The 20,884-nt window shown below is 37.3% G+C and overlaps 1 protein-coding gene across 2 annotated transcripts; it reads right to left on the bottom strand.

Moving 5' to 3' along the window:
* Positions 1 to 664: 664 nt before the first annotated feature.
* Positions 665 to 17,141, bottom strand: ddx6 (DEAD (Asp-Glu-Ala-Asp) box helicase 6). Of its 2 annotated transcripts, none has more exons than XM_056766339.1 (14): positions 17,005 to 17,141; positions 7,265 to 7,866; positions 7,118 to 7,181; positions 6,920 to 7,024; positions 6,698 to 6,827; positions 6,473 to 6,619; positions 6,288 to 6,382; positions 6,081 to 6,203; positions 5,880 to 6,008; positions 5,646 to 5,762; positions 5,409 to 5,472; positions 4,423 to 4,524; positions 4,160 to 4,344; positions 665 to 4,030 (listed from the first exon to the last, which is right to left on the bottom strand). In XM_056766339.1, the coding sequence occupies exons 2-13, from the start codon at positions 7,465 to 7,467 to the stop codon at positions 4,169 to 4,171; spliced, it is 1,455 nt and encodes a 484-aa protein (XP_056622317.1). In that variant the 5' UTR covers positions 7,468 to 7,866; positions 17,005 to 17,141; the 3' UTR covers positions 665 to 4,030; positions 4,160 to 4,168. The 2 variants fall into 2 exon arrangements, with proteins under 2 accessions (XP_056622317.1, XP_056622316.1); XM_056766338.1 differs by having other exon boundaries at positions 16,983 to 17,102.
* Between the last annotated feature and the right edge of the window lie 3,743 nt (positions 17,142 to 20,884).

Here is a 20,884-nt window from a genome sequence, read left to right as displayed (position 1 = left end):
AGAACGGTAATAAAAACAGCAACTCCAAGCGGTTAGGAACTTTCATGCCGCAAACAAAACTTCAAGGATCAGTAAAAGAAAAAATTGGGTTTAACATTTCTGGTCTAAGACTTAAGGAGTCTTACACTCTAACGACCTTTCCTTTCTCAGAGGCAGTACAAAGAGAGAAACAGAGTGCATTTTATGCTAAAAGTAGAAATGTAGTTGCATTTGGGAGCTGAATGCATGAATGATTCCCCAAACACTTTAATAGACATGCACAAGAGAAAAACAGAATTTTGTAAAGTTCTGGGCAGAAAGACCCACACCAACTCTTAAGATAAAAAGATAATCATTAGGGATGCACCGATAGCATTTTTTAAAGTGAGTACGAATGCAGTTTTTTTTTCTGGCCCTCGCCGATATCTATGCCTGTACCTTTTCACAACACAGTGAGAACAATAAAAATAGAAAAGCTTCTCAATTACACACAACGAAAAATATACAAACAATGTTATGTTCTTTTCAAACTCTCAAAAAAAATATCAGTCAGTTCTGTCACATGAGGTATCAGTATTTGGTATTGGTGCATTTTTACGAGTACAAGAAGATAAGCTTAGTATCGGGGTGCATACCTAATAAATCATGCTTAAAGGTACCGTGTTAAAATGAAAACCTCTCAGACTTTAATGGAACTTCAGTGAGCTTTATTTTTCAACAAAAAACCATCATAGATGTTAACCATTGCATTTACTACACATCACATAACTTCAGTCTTTAAAATGTAGCATCACTGAGAACAATGCCAATTATAACTGCCCAATTTCAAAAAGGAGAAAACAAAAATAACTTTGTAAATTTAACTGGTCATTTTGAAATGCAATACACAACTGGTGCTTGCTTAAGAAAACAAAAATCTCAAATTTAGGGGCAAAGTATAGAGATCGAATTTTCCTTACCCAGAACTCCAGATGTTGATTTCAATTTTTTGTTTTCCAAATTCTCTTAATTATTCTCTCCATTATTACCCACCCGCTCACCCTCAACCCAGACTGATGCATCTCAATGTTCCTACTCTGAACAGACCAGCGGTACTGCCAAGTGTCAAGAATCTAAGGATGCATCAGGGCAGCAAACCACCCACCCCTCCCAACCAAAAAAAAAACATTTAGAAGAATGTGTGGATGTTGGTGTTAAAAAAAATATGTTGTATACAAGGGAAACTTTACTTTCAAACAGGCAAGATGTTCTCCACATCATTCTTCCAAATAAAACTGAGGAAAAGTAAACAAAACCCCATACCACTGTGGTCAAGAGCACGGCACATCCGACAGATGCTGCTTTACAACATTTTAGGATCACACAGTGCTTTTCACAACAATAGTTTTTGAAATAAAAACTAGGCTGCTGCCAACGAGCCCATTAATTCATATACTCTTCTCTAAAGCAGATCTCTTGATTCAAGAAAAAAAAAAACATGGGGAATGTGCCTACACAAAGGCGCACACACAATAGAGAAGAGAATACAAGTTTAGACTCAAGCAATGCTGCTGGGGAAATGTTGCACATTATTAATAGAAGTCATTGAACAACTTATTTTTGCTTATAATTTGGTTACAAACCTGACAATAAGAGGACAAAACTTGCTTTAAGGTACATGAAAAACCTCATGCAACATTCCACAGCACACAATGCCGAGCCATTAAATCAAACAACAACACATCTCACCTGCGTGTGACTTTTAAATGGGGACAGATATCAATTCATTTCAGCCAATTATCACAAAACACATATTGCATCCCTCCCAATCTCCAGCCCACCCAAAATAAACACCCCTCAAAACGGCATGGGCCCAAATTTACTCAAAAGCAGCGGAAGGGCTTAAGTGTATTGAACATGCCCCTGTCAATCCCCCAAAATAGGAAGCGAATCATTAAAGGCTATTAGTGTTTGGGGGGAAATATTGCGCTGCAAAAAGAAAAAAACTCATTTGGTTATCAGCACCCATGAAATACCCATGTTAAATACCCACATCCCTGCCACAATTTCCACAAAACAAAAAAAACTCGGTCTGAACATTTCAGTGCCCAAACCGAGGAAGTGCCCCCAACACGTGTGCAGCCCGTATTATTATTGCCCGACCCCTGAACTACAGTTCAAACTTAAGTGCAGCTCACACTGCAAAGGTTTAGATTCTTCTGTTAAATCTGTGCAGCATCTTGAGAACATGGTCTTCTTACACAAAAAAGACTGCTGACTTACGGTGCACTATTTCTCTGCCGCTACATTATATCGGTCCATTATTTCGAATTCTTGGCATCCCGGTTTTTTTCTATTTTTCTTTTTCCAAAGGGGTACATCCAAGTCAATCCCACCTCCCCAACGGTCTGTTTAAAGTCATGCCCTAGTGCCAACAGTGGTGAACACAGACCCACGTAACAGCTACACATCTCGCTCATGTTTAACGTTTTTGCGCATCACCAATTCGAGCTGCACTGCAGCAAGTAGCACTATTACATGATGAAAATATTAAATTATCTCTATGGTCGCCCGGACAAGGGGACCCTGCTGAGTGCCTCATAAGTCAGTTACAAGCAAAAGGCTGGAAAGTAAATGAGCCTCTTGTTTTCACAAACCCTTAAATGAGGCCTATTATTTGAGCTACCCAACATCAGGAACTTCTGTCAACAGTGGCTTACGGATGACTGTTAATAATTTATAGAACACAAGTGCAAATTTAACCAACCGCACCACCGGATGAAACTATACTTTAAGGCTTTGAAGCTTATACCCAAACTCTTGAACAAAATGCTTTGAAATAAAGAAGCCCAAATCGCTGTTTATATAACAAGAGTGGTGCGCTGCTTGGAAAGGTTTAAATTTGGCCAAACTTTCCCAAGATTGAAAGAACAGAATAAGCAAACAAAACAGTGCCATCCAGTGCTGACAGAGTCCTGAATTTAAAAGATCTTCTTCGCGATATTCTTCTCAAGAGTCATCCAGCCCGTTTAGCTTGTTTTAAAACAATCTATTAAAAAAAAAAAATGAAGTATTTACAAAATGTTTACAATGTGCCAGATCTGTATAAAATGGCACATTTAGGACAGCGTGCCTAGCCGACAAGAATGTGAAACTGCTCTGAAATCAAAAGAAAAGGATCCACATTCGTCTAAATAGGGAGTCCTCATGGCCAGGAGAAAGGCTTGTGAGAGTCTGGTCAAAGTCTCTTAGTGTTGGCCCACTGAAGACCGAGGAGGAAAGAGTTATGGGTCTCTAGAGGCACGGTATGTTCCATGAGCAAATGAAGGTAAAAGCCATTGAGAGCCTTGTGGGACTTTTGAAAGCTTGCCACTGGAACGTTATCCCCATCTCTGTTGCCACGCTCATCGCTGATATCATCTCAGTTCTCCAGGGGGTTTCTCTATTCACGCCAGAGACTGCGCAAATCACATTCGCTGCCCTATCCGCTCTCTCGCTGTGAAATCCTGTCACAAAAATCTATAGGTGGCAAACGCAAAATGGATCTTCTGACGTCAAACGAAATGGGCTGACAAGCAATACTAAAACGCGTAAGATCCTGGTGTCTCCAAAACAAGTGATGGGAAATGTCATAAATCAATCCGGTTATTACTTTTGAACAAGTTAGACTGCTTGTTAAGGCACTTGTTACAAATGACTGGAAATATGAAGGTGAGCCGAGGGATAGAGCGACAGCAGGGTGTGGATGTGCTTGCAGGCGACGAGTAATCATTTCTTTTTCATGGCAGATAAATCCTCACGTCCCCTCTTTCCCTCCTCGAAGTGATTCGAACTCTTCAGTGTTGAAAAAATATTGGTGCAACAGTCCTTTATTGGCCCATGAGTCCTTCCCCGATTATTGGGACAGCGTCACAATCCTTGTGGTGGCACCAGACAAAAAGGAAGGAGCTTGGGTAAGAAGGTGCGGGGAAAGGAAGACAGACGGAAGATAAAGTTTAAAAAAAAAAAAAAAACTATTCCCTAGACACAAGTAGGGGGAAAGACATGGAACTAGGGGAGAAGGATTGGTGATCTGTAGAGGGTAGAAAACAAGAAGTCACATATGAGCATAAGTCACAGAACGCAAACATCAAAAATGTTGAAAGCATCTGAAAAACGGTATGATTGTAAAAGCGCAAGTATGGATGACGTTTGAACTCACCTCTACTGCTCACAGTTTGACCTCCTCCCCACTTTCACTGTGGTACTCGGCCACATATAGACTCTTGTCAATACTGCTGGGAATAGGCTTGATCTCAGTACCCAGCTGTTCTTCAATACCCTTCAGGTTAAAGCGGTCATCGTAGGTGATCAAGTTAATGGCAAGACCCAAGTGTCCGAAACGACCTGGGAGCAGATGAGAAGGTCAATGTGCTGTTCCTTCAAACGCATACTTGTCAAACTATCAATGCAAAGTGGACTCACCGGATCTGCCAATGCGATGGAGGTACGTCTCCCCAAGTTTGGGGAAATCAAAGTTGATCACCACATTCACAGCTTGTATATCAATTCCTCTTGTGAAGAGATCTAAAAACAAGAAAAACATGGTCGATAAACATTGTGGTTATTAAACTACTGATTGTCAAAGCGAGTTCTTAAAAAAAAAAAAAAAATCAATCTAAAGGACCCAAAGAGAAGATTTGTCCAAATTTGTCAAAAGATGTTTTCACGATAATAAACCATTATCAGTGTTGAAAATAAACATGTTTGTAACATTCCCAAGTCATGTGGTGTACGAGTCACATGATCATTCGCATTATGTTTGAAAAAGATAGGATGCAAGGAATTCACATCTCATATGATGGCACTAACGCAGGAGTCCAGTATACAGATTTATTGGAAACAGTGGGTTAATTTAGACATTTCTTTACTCTTTCACCACAGTAGGTGGTATTATGCACTCCTAAAGTTGGTTTATTTCCCACCATAAAACCTAAAGTTGGCCATATGACTTCATGAGAGAAGATAAAAACACTTCAGTCGCATAACATTGCTCTTACCCCACTAGCGCCAGCATTTTTTTAACGTTTCCTCTAAACTTTGAGTCTCTGCTTTTAAACAGAAAAGTATTCCATCTTCAATTGCTCTTTTTTATCCCTCCCTAGATGTGGGTAGTTTTCTTAAAAAAATGCATTACTTTGCCAAAAAATTTCTTATTATGTCAGCTGTTTAATCAAAGAGTCTGCAAAGATAAGACTCAGAATAATGATTAAAAACAGATCAAATATTTACCCTAGGTTCAGAGATTCTGTACAACATTACACAGACACAGACTGCTGTATTAACTGTGTGTTTGGCAGAGAACTATTGATTCTTAAAAGAGGAGATACTAGTCAATGGCGGCGCAAATCTGTAATGGAAACCAGATTATTGTCTATAAATGTTTTTAATGCAGAATGATAAGTACTTACCAGTGCAGACGAGATTTCGACATAAGCCATTTCTGAAGTCATGGAACACACGGTTTCTGTGTTCCTAAAAAAAGGTAAACATGCATTAACATCACTACCAAGATAAAAACATCATGAAGGTACTATTAGCCCAAACTAATGGAAACATCTTCCAAGCACTTGAGCAATGATTACATCAGCATCAGTATCTTCTGCTAGGAGCAGTGCGGTAACCCCACAGGCACCAGTTACACCCACCTGTCTCATCTTGGCGTGAATGTAGAAACACGAGTAACCAAGCTGAGATATCTTCTTGGCCAAGAGCTCCACTCGCTGGGATGAATTGCAGAATATTATCGATTGATTGATCTGGAGCTAAATACACACACAAACAAAAACTCTAAGAATTAATACAAATGCGGTTATATTCTGCAAAAGTAAAAAAAAGACCTAAAAATGGCATTAGTGTGAGAACACTGAAGAGATTTTTACCCTGGAGAAGAGCGTATTAAGGCAATGGACTTTCTGCCTTTCAGTTACATAGGCGTAATACTGGGTGACTCCTTTGAGGGTCAGCTCCTCCATCAGGTTTATCTCATAGGGCTTCTGCAGGTGAGTATTCTGTGCACAAAACAAGTGTAAATGCACCACTAACACGCCACATATTTAAGAATCAAAAACCATTTGACTTACCATAAACTTCTGCACGCTCAGTGGGAAAGTGGCAGAATACAGAAGAATTTGCCTTTGTTTGGACAAGGAGCTGAGAAGTTCTTCCATCATCGTTACAAAGTCCTGTGACAGGAGCTTATCAGCCTAATAGGTAACACGGGAGTAAAACATCCATGAGATCTGTGTACTTGTAGGATGACAGTTACACAAGTAAAAAACAAAACTCGCCTCATCCAACACCACCATCTGTACTTGGCTGACTTTGGCCACCCCCTTTTTGATGAGGTCTAAGATTCTTCCTGGAGTGGCAATGATAACATGCACTATAAGAGAAAAGAAACAGCATTAGAAGACTGCACGCACAGTTTCTGAAAATATGCAAAAAGCCATGCTTCCACATTATGATCACTTGCCCGTTTCATCCAGTCTCATTATGTCATCACGGAGGTTGGTTCCACCTGTAGTTGCCATGACCTTAACCCCGCCCATGTGTTTGCTGACCTGGATGGAGATCTGACTCACTTGTAGAGCCAGTTCTCTAGTGGGCACAATGACCATCGCTGCAACACCCAAAAGTGTTTTAGACATGAAGCCACTTTAAAAACAAACATATCTCCACTGCAAGCGTGTCACCTTACCTTGTATGTTGTCTTTCTTCAGGTCAATGCGTTCAAGTAAGGGAATGAGGTAGGCGCCACTTTTTCCTGTGCCGTTCTTGGCTCTTGCCAGAATGTCCCTTCCAGACAACGCAATGGGAATGCTCTCCTCCTGCAGGAATGAGCAGATGGATCGGATTCACACTTCTGTCCAGCAAATATCTTCATTCATGCTAAAGGGGTCAAGTGCTTTCTGCCTGTTACCTGTATAGGTGATGGTTTCTCCCAGCCCATTTCAAAGATGCCCATGAGAAGCTCCCGCTTCAGGCAGTAATCCTCAAACTCGTTTCCCTTGGTGGCCGTCACATCCTGTAAACAAATGAGAGTCATTGAGTTCCTGCCGGCACCGATTTGTCCAGAACACATTCTGTATCAGAGGCTACTGTATACAACTGGACTTACTGAAGTTTTCATGCGCATATCCTTTGGAGGAAGCTTCAGATTCTTCTTCCAGTCATCCCCAGGCCTAAATGGAAACGAAACAAAACACTTGCATGACCCAGGGGAAGAGTTTATTGCATTATGTATAATTAACATGTAAGGACTTACTTAATGATGGTGTTGGCTGTGGGCGCAGGCTGAGAGTTGCCATTGTTGACTGTGCTGGAGCCTTTAACCTGGGCAGGCTGCGTTATTTGGGACCCCCCTCCACCACCTCCAGGGCCCCCTGCTGGCTTCACAGAGCCTCTCATTTGGCCATTCTGATTCGACAGTCCAAGAATAACAGGGTTCTCCATTCTGGCTGTACTCATTCCTTAATATTCCTTCCTCCAAACAGTGAGCGACAAAAACAACAGTGGAAATAATACTTGGCCTGATGGGCTTGCAAAAGAATTTGCAGGTTGTCCTTGCCGCACCTTTCTCCGTGTCCAAAGCGCACAAAAAAGTTAAAGCAATATTTTTCACTAGTTCCTTTTTTTCTCAATATGAAAGTATCTTGTGGAGCTTCTCAATATGAAGGTCATTCAAGCAACAGGTCACAGATATTATAAGCAGGAGTATTAGCTTCAGTTATCCTTCCGCAAATGAACGAATGCCTCCTTGCAAAAGGGAAGTTTCACAGACCAAGGGCGAGGACGCCAGTGTTACTCTTGTCAATTTTTCGGCCCATTCCTTTCTCTCCAAAGCATAAACAATTTAAGGTTTTCCACCTGCAGGAGAGAGAGAGAAACATCTTGAAGCTTATAACTAGGGATGCACAATAAATATCGGCATCAGCCGATACAGGGTCATTTTTTATGTTATCAGTATCGGACCATAATAAATATTTAGGCTGATATGTTATTGCCGATAAATCATAAATCTTTCCTTTGGTTAAACTTCTCCAGCTGCATGCTGCTCACAGTTAAAAAAAACTGTACAGTACCAGCTTTCGGTCAAGATCATTCATTTACTGCTATTAGCAAAACATTGTTGATGTTGGTACAGTATGTAGATGGAGTATTTATGAATGTACTCATATTAGGAATAGAAGCATATTGTTTGAATCAGACTGCTGTCTGAATTGTTAAATAGCAGGGATGTGACGAGTTCTCGTAGCATGAGATCCGATTGGTCTCAGATATTATTTTATTCAAATATTTCATCTGGCTGTTCTGCATGTCAGAGTGAATGATGTGCACAGATTAACATACTACACAAGTGATGGTCGATGATTTGTCTGCTTTGATAAGTCCGAGTGCGAGATCATTTCTGTCATTACGGTAAAAACACATCATGAGAGTGTGTGACTGGAGCTCATCACCATATTTACACTAATAGAGAAGCTGCGCTATAAGAGCTTTTCATCAAGTAGCGCATTTCATGTTTTCAGGTTCATTTCATGCGCATTTCATGTTTTCAGGTTATTTTAAAGAGTACCTAGCATATGGTTTTTGGTCCTACTTTGGTTTATGGAGAGTCCAACATCAAGTTTATGTACATACAATGTGTTTAAACACTATAATGTCGCAATAATAGGCAGTTATTCGTACCTTACTTCTTGACTGACTCTCAAATGATTCGCTCCGCTTACAGCTTACTTTCAAAAATGGCAACATAACAGACTGGATGAAATGTCATTTTCATAAGCTCATGCTACCTACTCTTTAAACCGATAATACCATGTTATGTTTATCAGTTGTCTTTCTTTAAATACCCCTTTTAGCAGTCTGTAGATGTCAAAAGATGTCTGCAAATTAATACGTTTTCTAAAGACCATTAATTGCAAATGTCACCTATTGATTTTTTTTACTTTGGAAATATTTAATATACAAGTTACAGAAATTCTGTGCCCACTGATGCAGCACGAAGAGAAGCAACAAACGCCTTGTTCTGTTGCTTTTTGCCAAGTTGCATTGCCCCGCTCGCGTGCTGTGTGTAAGATGTGCAAGATGATAACGACAGAGTGTAAGATGATAACGACAGAGTGTAAGATGATAACGAATCAAACTTTTAGTAGATTATTATGTAGCTTTGCATTGCACATTTTGCACTTGACTGTATTTTCGTCAAGTTTATCAAAGTAAAAGCAGGCAACACTGTGCGCTTTCAATATACCCTTCTGTGCTTAGGACTTGACTCTGCGACACAACCAATCAAATCTCTGAAATGCCAGCAAAACTAATCAGAAGGTAGAAAATAATTATATTTTAAAAATGTGTTTATAGACCCCAATGATCATCGTTTTTATCATTGATCGCCGCTGTTGTGTCCGAGTACTCGTGCCCATCCCTATAGTATACTGTGGTAAGGTAAAACAATTATACACTGAGTAACTGAAGTAAAATTCCTTGATACTATAGTGATACTATCCTATAGAATTCTACAGTGATTTGTGAATCGTGGTATATCACAAATAGAACACTATTGTATAATAAAAAATAAACAGAACTAGAAAAAAACAAATTTAGGTAAACTAAAAACTATATGGCCCTGATTTATCCATCTGTATGTAAGATTGATGTCATTTGTCAGTTTCCTACCTACTCATGTGATGAACAGTACTTGATATTTTTTAATGATGACAACAGACTATGGTTTTATACTTGTGCTACAACTGTTGGCCTCTGCAGCACGAGTGCTATGTGCAAAAAAAATGTACGCACCGCCCTGAAACTAATAATAATTACTGCTTGCCTTTGTTCTATAGCAATCATGGAGCGTATTAACTAGGGATGGGTACCGAAACTCGGTACTTTATCGGTCCCGGTGCTGAATTATAAAAGACGAAGTATCGATAAGCTCTGACGTTAACGGTTCTGCTGTCGGTACTGGATAAATTAAGAAAAACATTTCCTATTTCTTGTTGCTAAATAAACGTACCTAGCATATTTAAACTGACCAACCATTTCTAATATGCGGTAATATTAAAGACATTTACTTGCATTTTCGTTAATCGCAATCTCGCACGCGAAATGTCCGTCAGTCCCACACTACACAGAGCTCGCGCGCGCACAACATGAAATCGCGCGCGCGCGAACAACACGAAAGTTCGCGCTTAATAGAGTGACGATGGCGGAGAGAATCAAACGGTCGAGTGGATGCAGACAATGCTCGTTGCGACAAGTGAAACAAGATTTTTGCTTGAAAGAGCCGAAACACAAGCAATCTGACAAAACATCTTTCAAAAGTGATTAATGGGCAGACAGAGAAATGTAAAGATTTCGACAACCTAGCTACTAGTTCATCATCCACGTCCTGAGGTACGTAGCCTACCGCCGACATAAACATTGCATAAGGTTTCTTTAAATTAGTATGTAATAATTTAATAAACACACATCACATTAAAGAATAGCCTATATATAAATATTTAGAGTTTTTTTTCTGCAGTAGCCTAAATAAATCTTAAACATAAAAAATGCTTTCACAGTACTGCATTTAAAAAGGATGAATAATGGTAAATTACGCTTAAAAAATTATAAAGCAGAGCTTGCCTAAAAATTAATTTGTAGTGATGAAATACATAGACTTTTTGTGTGTGTGTACATTGCAAGAGGTTCCAAACCTGTATAACATTTAAGCCCAAACATGTTACACTGCACAGCCAGGACAAGACCATGATTTGAAATGACATCTGGGCATCTGATAGCAAGGATTTGAATGTATAAAGTGTCTAAGGCATGAACCTGACAGGGCCTGTTGCTGATGCATGTGCATGTGCTACACTACACACATCATCACAAAAGAGAAGATCTCCAGCCACAACACATAATTGGAATACCTTTTCTGTATTATTAAACAACAACAACAACAAAAAACACAAACAAACTTAGGCCCCCATGCATTTTTATTTTAATTCTCTATGAATAATAGGCGGGTATCAGTCATCTTTTACATGCATTAAGATATGTAAGGTCAGTAAAGAATGTTTTAAATAGTGAAAACAACTCCAGCTTTAGTTTTATCTTTCATTAAAAACACAACAAAAAGTACCGATAAGAGTACCGTTAAAGTACCGGATCGATAAGTGGTACCGATAAAAGTAGTAATACCGTTAAAACCTTAACGATACCCATCCCTAGTATTAACACATTTAGGTGGCCGTACTGGACACTAGGTAAGATGCTTATAAGCAAACTTGACTAGGGGTGTAACGATACACTCAGCTCATGATTCAATACATATCTCGATGCTGGGTTCTCGATATTTTGGACAAAATTCAAAACTGAAAAACAAATAGCATTTATTTTCAAAACATTAACAATTTAGTTACTTTTTGTACATACAATTTAATAAAGAATTTTAACATTTTAAGCCTTAAATGAAATTAGAATTAAGATCAGTGTCAATTTTGACAGCAAATTTTGATTTAGTTTTATTCTTTTGACTAGACTAAGATGACTTAAACTAAATTGCATTTTAGTTTATAGTCATATTTTAGTCTACTTTTAGTAAACAAAATCTACATTACATTGGTTTACTAAAATCTATCTGGATTAACTAATTTAATTAGTGTAATTAAATGTTCTATACAAAAATGTAACTGTTTTAACATAATTTACTTTACCTTAGAATTAAATTAAACCATGTCATTATCTTTATTTCTCAGAAAAGTTCAGTAACTACTGGATTTGCATTGTCGCAACACTGAGAATATTAGACCATGAACTCCATTATTCAGTCTCAATTTGACTCAATTGACTCGTTCGTGAAGGGCGTATTCATTCAGTACGTTCAACCAATGAAACGCTCTGATAGAGCTCACACTCAAAAGCCCTAGGCTAATGTCTTTGCACAGTCATTCTCGAGATGGTAATGAATGAGAAATATCTAATCTTTAAAAAGGATAATTACATAAACTATCACATTTCTTCAATTATGCAAATCACATACTTTTTAAGCATGACATTCAATCTTTTAATATACAATACGAATCACTTCATCACTTCTCTGATCGGAACAGTGGTGTCTTTTGGCTTACTTTATGTTGAATATCACGTTATGCAGCAGCTCACATTAGCGGATAAATTCACATTGGCATATGGACACGTTTGTAACGGACTTCGTAAAGATTTTCGTGGTGACTCGCCTGCAGTCACGCTTCAAGTTCGCTGTGTTTTACCGGCGATTTGAAGGAAAGCAAGACGTTCTTTAAACACGTGAAGAGACAGATTGTGTCTTGTGCTTCCTCTTCTTCCAGAGACTTCTCTCTCTATCGAATATGTGAGATAAGCACACGTGACACTCTGGCGCAGAGTAGGTAGCGTCTTGACCGCTCAACGAATAGAGTTAAACAAAACGTAAAATATCCCCATCTATCCACGATGCGTGTCGTAACATTTTTGTATCGCGAAATACCGGTACACCCCTTAACTTGACCAATCAAAATCCGAAACAACCTTATTGACACTTCAAATAAAATATATCATTTTTATATTTGGACAAGTGAATGACAAATGTATTTGTCCAAAGAACAACCACTTGATATGTCAAGCCCCGAGAAGCCAAAGTACCAACACTAGTCCGACTCTGCGCAAACTTGATGGTAGGGTTTGGTATCGAGATCTGGTTACAAATTTCATAGAACTGGGGATTCGATAGGACGCACACAGTTTGGATCAGTTTACAGATTCCTGACTTTTTCCCCAATCACTCGCGAATGGCAGTGAGCATTTTACCGTTATATCTGTCTGCCAAGACCTGTGATAAGGACCTTATCTCATTAAGCACAGACGCAGTTTATTACCATCAGGCATCGGCACTATGAACGCAGGAAACTTTTAAAAGTTTGGTTAAACTTTGTGAAAAAAGATGGTAGCATTGCCACATGCAATACATGTGGAAAATATATTTTGTGAAAGGGATGAAGTACCTTTTATATGATGAAAAGCGTCATTAATCTGAAAAAATACACAGTGTTTAAATCTCTCCGCCTCGAGTCCTCCTGCTACAACGCATCATCTAACTTACAGCTATTAGCAGCGTCTCACACTCCGGTACAAAATACAGATGGAGATAAAAAGACAATCAGTTCAGTTTAAGTTATTTAATTTTTTTAATGTGATCACAATTAAATGCATCCGGGAAGCTACTGGAAAAAGTGTTCTAGTTTATTCTAAATTATATTAATTTGAATTATTAATTCAATCAGTTTTTAAAAATGAATTCAGTATTTTATTCACAAATAATTGTTTAGCTAATGGACGATCTAACTACTGCATGTGATATATTTTGTGTTTTATTTTTGTGTTATACGTAAATAGTTTGGGTTTGTAATTGCTTCTGATTATTCCTTAACTGAAGTGATATTTATTTCATTATTTGATGAATTATCAAAGTTAACAGTTACAGCCTACTGATTATAACCTGAATTTGGCAAGAATAAAATGTAAAAAATGTTTTCAAGTACTCGCAATTTTTTTCTCTACCCAAAAAATATTGGAATCAGAACAGAGAATCGATAAGAACCGGATTTGATAAGCAGAATAGGAATCGTTAAAATTATAACGATACCAAACCCTACGTGACGCAATGACATCCTAAATATGCCTATTAGTAGGTATGATGACATAGTAACCACTCACGGTGAACATTCCGTCTCAAAAATGTGTCCAACCCGCATGGTACTAAAATGTGTATGTCATTCATTATCTACCCCTGGCCGCCTGGTAGGAGTACGTTTTTCCTGAAAACGACGGTAACTACATCGAGTGCAAGCCCCTGAAGCGTTGGACACTTTGGGATATCAGCCCTAATGTGATTTCAGGTCACTGCGGCTTTCAGAAAATTTGGGTTGCGTTCAACCGGTCGGTGGGCTTCATCTAAGCTTTGGACACTACTGAAAGCTAGGTGGACCTAAATTCATAGCTTTTATCTTGTTACTGACGAAATTCCATCGAAATCCATGGTGGAGAAAGTATTTAACTAAATCGCGGAAATTGGGTAGTCACATTTGTGGCGGGTAGTTAAGCGAATGTAGTGCCGGCGCCAATATAAACAAAAAAAACATCTATATTAACTTTATCTGACTTAGTTTTTCTTGACATTATTACTGATGCTATGTAGTTTAATATGGATATCATGATTTTTCTGACATACTTGTCAAAATGGTTGCATAGTTTACATCACTTCGAGTTAGATTACTGAGAACTAGCCTGTAACTGTCTAAATTAATAGGCTGAGAACACTTGATATGACAGTAGGCTTGGGCAAGTGCAATGTGGATATGACAAAGTAAACAAGCATAATATTATTTAGGTCTTTTTGCATTTTTTCATGTAACCTCTAGCTGAATATAGCAAATCTATGGCAAATCTGAATATAGCAAATTTAAAAGTGGCATTGGATGAATGTGATCAAAAAGTTATGCTTGTTGTCTCTTAATTGTGTTTACTCTTTTATCCAAAGTATCCTGCAACACATGAGCCATGTTGATTAGAACATTTTATGTCCAACTTTCTATAATCATGTAGATTATGTAGACTTACAAACATATAAGATGATTCTCCATGTTTATTAGGCTTCTGGTGCTGCTTATGTTAGAGAAATCCAGTGTTAATCAATGTATGTACAGTTGAGGGGCCTAATAATTGATGTTATGTCTTTACAGCTAATTATGAAAAGGAGAAAGGAGCCCAACACACAGCCAGATCTAGCCAGACAGCACCTCCTGGAGAGAATGAATATTTGTTGTGTACTTGTATGAATATGAAATAACAATTAATATTGATGTGTATTGTTGTTTTCTCTTGTATTCTGAATATAAATGTTTATGAATATGAATAAACGCTTATAAATTATAATTGTTTCAATGAGTTACCATGGGTCTAATGCCCATTCCACTTAAAACAGTACATTTTCTTGATTTCATTTGAAAGAACAAACAAAATTCTAACTTCTATTCAAATTTCACGCAAATATCTGATAAAATAAGGAAGTTACAAGCAAAAATGTGTGAATAATAAGCATTTTCGGTCAGACGACTTCTATTGTAGTTAATGTTAACTCAATTTCTCGGTATTCTAAAAATCATAACTTTCGCAATCCTCAACTGATTTTCACAATTCAGGTGTCGTCGTAAAGGAAATTTTCAGCTCTGTCTAGCTTACTAGCTAGTATTAGTACATCAAGGATCGATTCGAAATCGAATCGTGACCCTAATGACACTTTTTAATGAAGTGTTTTGTTGTAGGGGTACAAAGTACAGTACATTATTTCAGCAGTCAGTTATAGACCTAATGTAGGCTATTAAATATATTTTTAAAAATTGTTTTGTTCGAATTTACTTGTTTTGCTCAACCTTATTTTAAATTATATTGTTATATTAAAAAGCTAGACAAAATATTAAAAAGCCATTCCGTTCATGCAATATGGAAAAATTTGCTACGTAAATAGAAGAAATGCAAAAACCATGTTCGCTGGTCCGTATTTGGCCAAGTGTTTCATTTTTATTCAGCTTCGGACAAGAAATTTCATTGCGGTGCATCCCTATTATATAACCATCCAGCCAAAAAAGTTTTTCGATAGCATTGTGTAGCACTTTTATTATTTTAATTGTAGAGGGATACAGAAAAAAATGCTAAGAAAATATTGTAATTTAAAGCACTACAACTCACAACTTTTGGAAATCAAAATGAACAAAACACCAAAGAAAAAAATATAAAAAGAATTCCCAATGAGGTATTTGATAACTTCAAACACTGTTAGACGATTTAATTGAACGCAAGCGGCTGGTCCAAGTCAACTTCTGGTCTGTGTTTGGTTATCGACTGACATGTTATAATTTACTATACATTTAAACTACTTGGCAGTTCTGTGCGCAGGTCTACCGGACGTTTGCGCCACTGGACGTTTGGGCCACATAACGTGACTTTTGTTGACGCTGAAACCATCTATACGTTCATCTATACAAATCAAAAATCATTTATAATAAAGCTGCAATATGCTCAATATGGAAAGCATGCAAATGTTAGAAAAACTGTAATATGTGTTTGATGTCAAATGAAATCTCCCCAATACTGGCAGCAGCAGCACCTGGCACCAAATCAAACTGGATAGGCCTCATAATATAACAGACCAGCCTGTCGTGAAATACTTCACCCCCCAAAAAGCACTAACACATTAAAACCATGATCGCATAACGTAAACTCTTGTGTTTGCTTGAAACCGGTAACGTACAGCAGTGCGATAACTAAACAACTGTTAAATCCAGTTAAAATAAAACCGTGATATCCGTTTAAGTTGGCTGGTTCAAAATGAGTCATGACGCTCATAAACGAACACAAAGTAAATGTTTTAACACTGGTTTAGAAAAATGTACGTAGTCACAATTTCGAACATCTTTACGTTTTACATTTTAACTCAACCGTCTGAAGCGTATAGGCTATTTCAGCGAACAGCTAATGCTAAAGTTAGCTACGCAGCTAAACCGGTTTCCATCACAGTTTAACAGACAGAATAAAAAATGAATGCATACTATAGCATCTTTTCAACACATTTGTCTATAGTTAAGTGAGTGTTTTATACATAACGGGTGAAAATGAAAATGGACCCAAAACTCGAGCTCAGTGCAAGCGCTAGCGCGTCCAAATAGAGGCCGCACGCGCATGAAATCTGACAGACTTTTTGATAGCGGTCACAAACGTAAAACATTCAAATTAGGATCAATAACTAACATTTAAAAATATCTAAATAACACATTTACAGACATGTATGGCGATTGTCTAAATGCTGTAGCCGGGCCAAAAATAAAGGCGAAACACCAGAGATGGCTATATAAACACACGGGCACAAAGACAGCCTCGAAACCTAAATTCAAGCTCACCAAACATTGTTATAATGAACGTACATTTGACAATATGTGTACTCACCGACGGTGGTTGAAAATTTCTCTCCGTGTAATTGTGTTTGCGAGTTTGAAGTGTAGAGTTGTGACATATATTTGGGGGTGTAAAGCGAGTGTGCAAGATGGCTCCCAATCATTTTTAAACCCTCCCATAGGCAGTCACATGAGAGCCCCGTCTATTCCACAAAAACATCACTCATTTTAGCATTATTTATTTAATTTAAACACTCATTATGAGGTATTTGAGTGAAATGCATGTTAAAATATTTTACTAGTTTTTCTAATACTTTTTGTGTTGATTCTGTTGAATATATTTTTATTTTTGCATTTTGGAAGATGTAAGAAGTTATCATAACACATGTTCCTTATAAACTATATTGTCATAATAACATGATAGGGAAGCTTAATTCTTACCTCAGGTCTGTTTTTATCCCAGCTCAAACCTGATTTCAGCTGCCATGCAAGGGGTCATTTATGATGGGAACACATAATTACTAATGCTTGCTTTAATGTTTTTAATTTCACTTATGGTGCTCTCACAAAGAGAACAAACTGCCCTTTCGCTCCACTTTTCAAGATTATTACTCATTTCAAGAGCATTGCGGTTTGTTGTTGTGCACATGGCATACATCTCTTGATTGGAACACCTGTGAGTTAAGATCTTGTTAATTATTTGCCTTTGGTATCTGAATGACTTTAACTCATCAATTTCAGTGACAACAACTGAAGGTTCGATAAATTTAGGAAAACTGGTTGTCCTGTTGAAAACAAGAAAGTAAATAACTTGAAAGTCAAAACAATATTAATAAGTGAGAGATGCCCCCATATGAAAAACACAATCCCCCGGTTTCAGAGACAAAGCCATAACTATTTATTAGTTCAATTAAAATCACATTCATAAAAATGCCTAAAAAACATTTTGTGACAAAACGATGGATATATTTTAAGAAGTCAGTGCAAGTTATTTTCAGTTAAAACAGCTCAAACACTCATTTTAGTCTGGGACTAGCTTTACAGTGACAATTCACCCCAAAACTTTTATTCTGTCAAAATTTATTCGCCCTCTTGTCATTTCAAACCTGTAAGACTTTCTTTCTTCCGCAGAACACAAAAGAAGATATTTTGAAAAGTTTTGTCATCTGGACCCATTTCACTCGCATCGGTTTTGTGTCCAAACAATGGAAATGAAGGGGTCCAGTGCTGTTTCGGTTACCAACTTTCTTCAAAATATCTTCTTTGTGTTCTGCGGAAGAAAGAAAGTCATAAAGGTTTGAGATGACTAGAGGGTGACTAAATAATAACAGAAATGTCATGTTTGGGTGAACTTTAAGCCTTGTCTGGGAAACCAGGCATATGTATGTAAAATAATGACTTGTGAAACTCGTCTGAGTACAACTGGGGGCGAAAAACATTAAGAAAACATGAAAATCTTATCCCATCTGTTTTGGTAACCCTAGTCATTTCAGATAGGACCTCATTTAGGACAAAAGCTGTGAAAAGCACTTCCTAAGTAATCATGTCTTAACTACTACAGGTATATAGGAAAGAGGTATACAGAAGCATGTTAACTTAACAAATAAAAGGTCTTAACTTTAGGACGACACCACAGCTGCCCTAACTTCAATATTATTTAAAGACTAACAGTAAAAATGCTCACAATTGCACTGTCCAGCAATGGCATTACATTGATTAATCACTGCAAATGAAGAACGGAGAAGTTTCTTTTTTTTGCGGCACTAAAACGAAAAGCTCGCCGGTCTTGTTTTTCCATTTTGTTTACCTCATCAGCAGCTCTCACAGTCTTGGTTGCTTGGCAACAGATCTGAAAGTGGATCAGACCCGAAGATTTCCTAACTAGAGATTTTGTAAAATAGGATAGGAATCCCAAATCAAGTTAAGATTTGCTTCTGTATTTGTGAAAAATATCTTAAGGCCTAAGATTAAAAACTTTCTGTAGTACGCCACCCAGATTTCTAATATGAAATCTTAAGTGCACACAACCCTTGATTTTAATAGAAAAAAAGGTTTCCTGGAAACATGGTTGGCTGATTTCCAAGTGTATTGTTCCATTTACCCTACAACTACGCTTAAAAGTTTGCCAACACCTATTAATTCTATTAGCTTTTAAATATTTATTATTATTATCTAAGGTTGACATTTTATTCCCATCCATTTAATAAGGCAAATGCATTTTTTTAATCAAATTTTCAAACGAATTTAACCATAAGAAAAAACGTTTTCAATGGCATGTCCAAACCATTGACTGTGTGGGTCTGTTTTGCTATGGAAACTTATAAAAAAGTGACAGGTTAGTTTGAAAAATTGTAAAGGTTGATAGGTTTTGGTCTGTCAAGTACACTGATAACCCTGATTTTGTTTTAGACCATTATGAGTCTTAAATCCTGAAATAGTCCCTCCATTACGCAAGTGTTTTGAGAAAATGTTTTTTACTTTAAACTCTACTATAGAAACTTTAAGTTGAACGCATTTATCTTTACTTATTTGCATATGTGGATTTACATGTTTGAACCATCATGCATCAGTTAAACTGGTACCGTTCTATATGTTGGACTGTTGTTTTGGTGTTTGCTGCACAGTGAAATTGCCTTTGCTATCAGCGATGATAAGGTAATATCTCTCTCATACATTTTGTTTACTGGCACCATTATTGAGGTTTGTGTGCACTGTAACGAATTGCTGTAAAAACTACAGCGTTGTTTTACATAAGCTGACTGTTTTTTAAATAATACAGAATATTGCTGTAAACTGCAATGCATTCTGGGGTCACGTGACGGATTAACTCAAATGTACAGAATATTGCTGTAAATTTCAAATCTACAATGGCGGGAGGATCTTCAACAGTCGAGATTGGGGTAGTGCGCAAAATGAATGATTCACACCTGTGGTAAGTGACTTATTACGTTTTTTTCCATATTTGGTAACTATCATACTGGTAACTTCATATAGAGGTATCTACATTCGCGTTTCATATTGGTAACCCCGGATTCAACCTCCATCCGCGGGGACCGAAGGAGTCTTGCGCGGGGTTTCAGCAGCGCCGTCGCGGTAAGATTTTAATATTCACTGTCTCTGACTGTATATGTTGTCCTCTGTTTTTCCTCTGACTATAAATATCTAACATTATTCTCTTTTTACTTTTCCATAGTTCTAGCTACTTGTTGTGCTCTGATGGATCAAGATGTGGACCGTTTTACAGACTCACTTGGGCTTTGTTTTGCGATGTTGTTACATGATGGTAATGTTGGTTAACGTGTTGTTTAAACATTCCTTGTTTAAAGAGCCATGTTGGCTACTCTGAAGTTGTAACTGAATAAAAATATTTAATGTACAACAAGGTACAAAATTTGTCTGTAATGTATTTTTGTATCAATTAAAAAATAAATAAACACTGTATATCCAGTATGCAAAACATACTGGATATACAGTGATTATGTATTTCTTCTAAATACAGTAAATTAAAATCAAGGAATTGGCTGTAAAAATACAGCATTATACTGTTGCTATTCAAAATTACAGTTTTTTCCTGTATTTTGCAATTACAGAAAATGCCTGTAAATTAAATTACAGTACTGTGGCTGTAAAATTTACAGTAACTGGCTGGCAACCATGCTGCCAGTAATTTACTGTACATTTTACAGGATTTTTTTTACAGTGTGGTAAGTGTTGAGGTGTTATAATTGAAACATCCTGCTTCACTTGCTGTTCCTTCGGTTTGCATAGTAGCCTCTTTAATCAAAGCAAAGACGGCAGTTTACTTAATATAAAAAAAATGTCAAATTAAATCTCTCATACTGTTGATCATTTGTAGGACAATAATATACTGTACATATTGCCTGAATCAGTCATACATTCAACTTAGTTACTTTTTTAAAGCCAAATTTTTT

The sequence above is a fragment of the Triplophysa dalaica genome, chromosome 14, assembly GCF_015846415.1.
Source record: "Triplophysa dalaica isolate WHDGS20190420 chromosome 14, ASM1584641v1, whole genome shotgun sequence".
Classification (NCBI taxonomy): Eukaryota; Metazoa; Chordata; class Actinopteri; order Cypriniformes; family Nemacheilidae; genus Triplophysa; species Triplophysa dalaica.
This window is presented reverse-complemented; position numbering and strand designations above follow the sequence as displayed.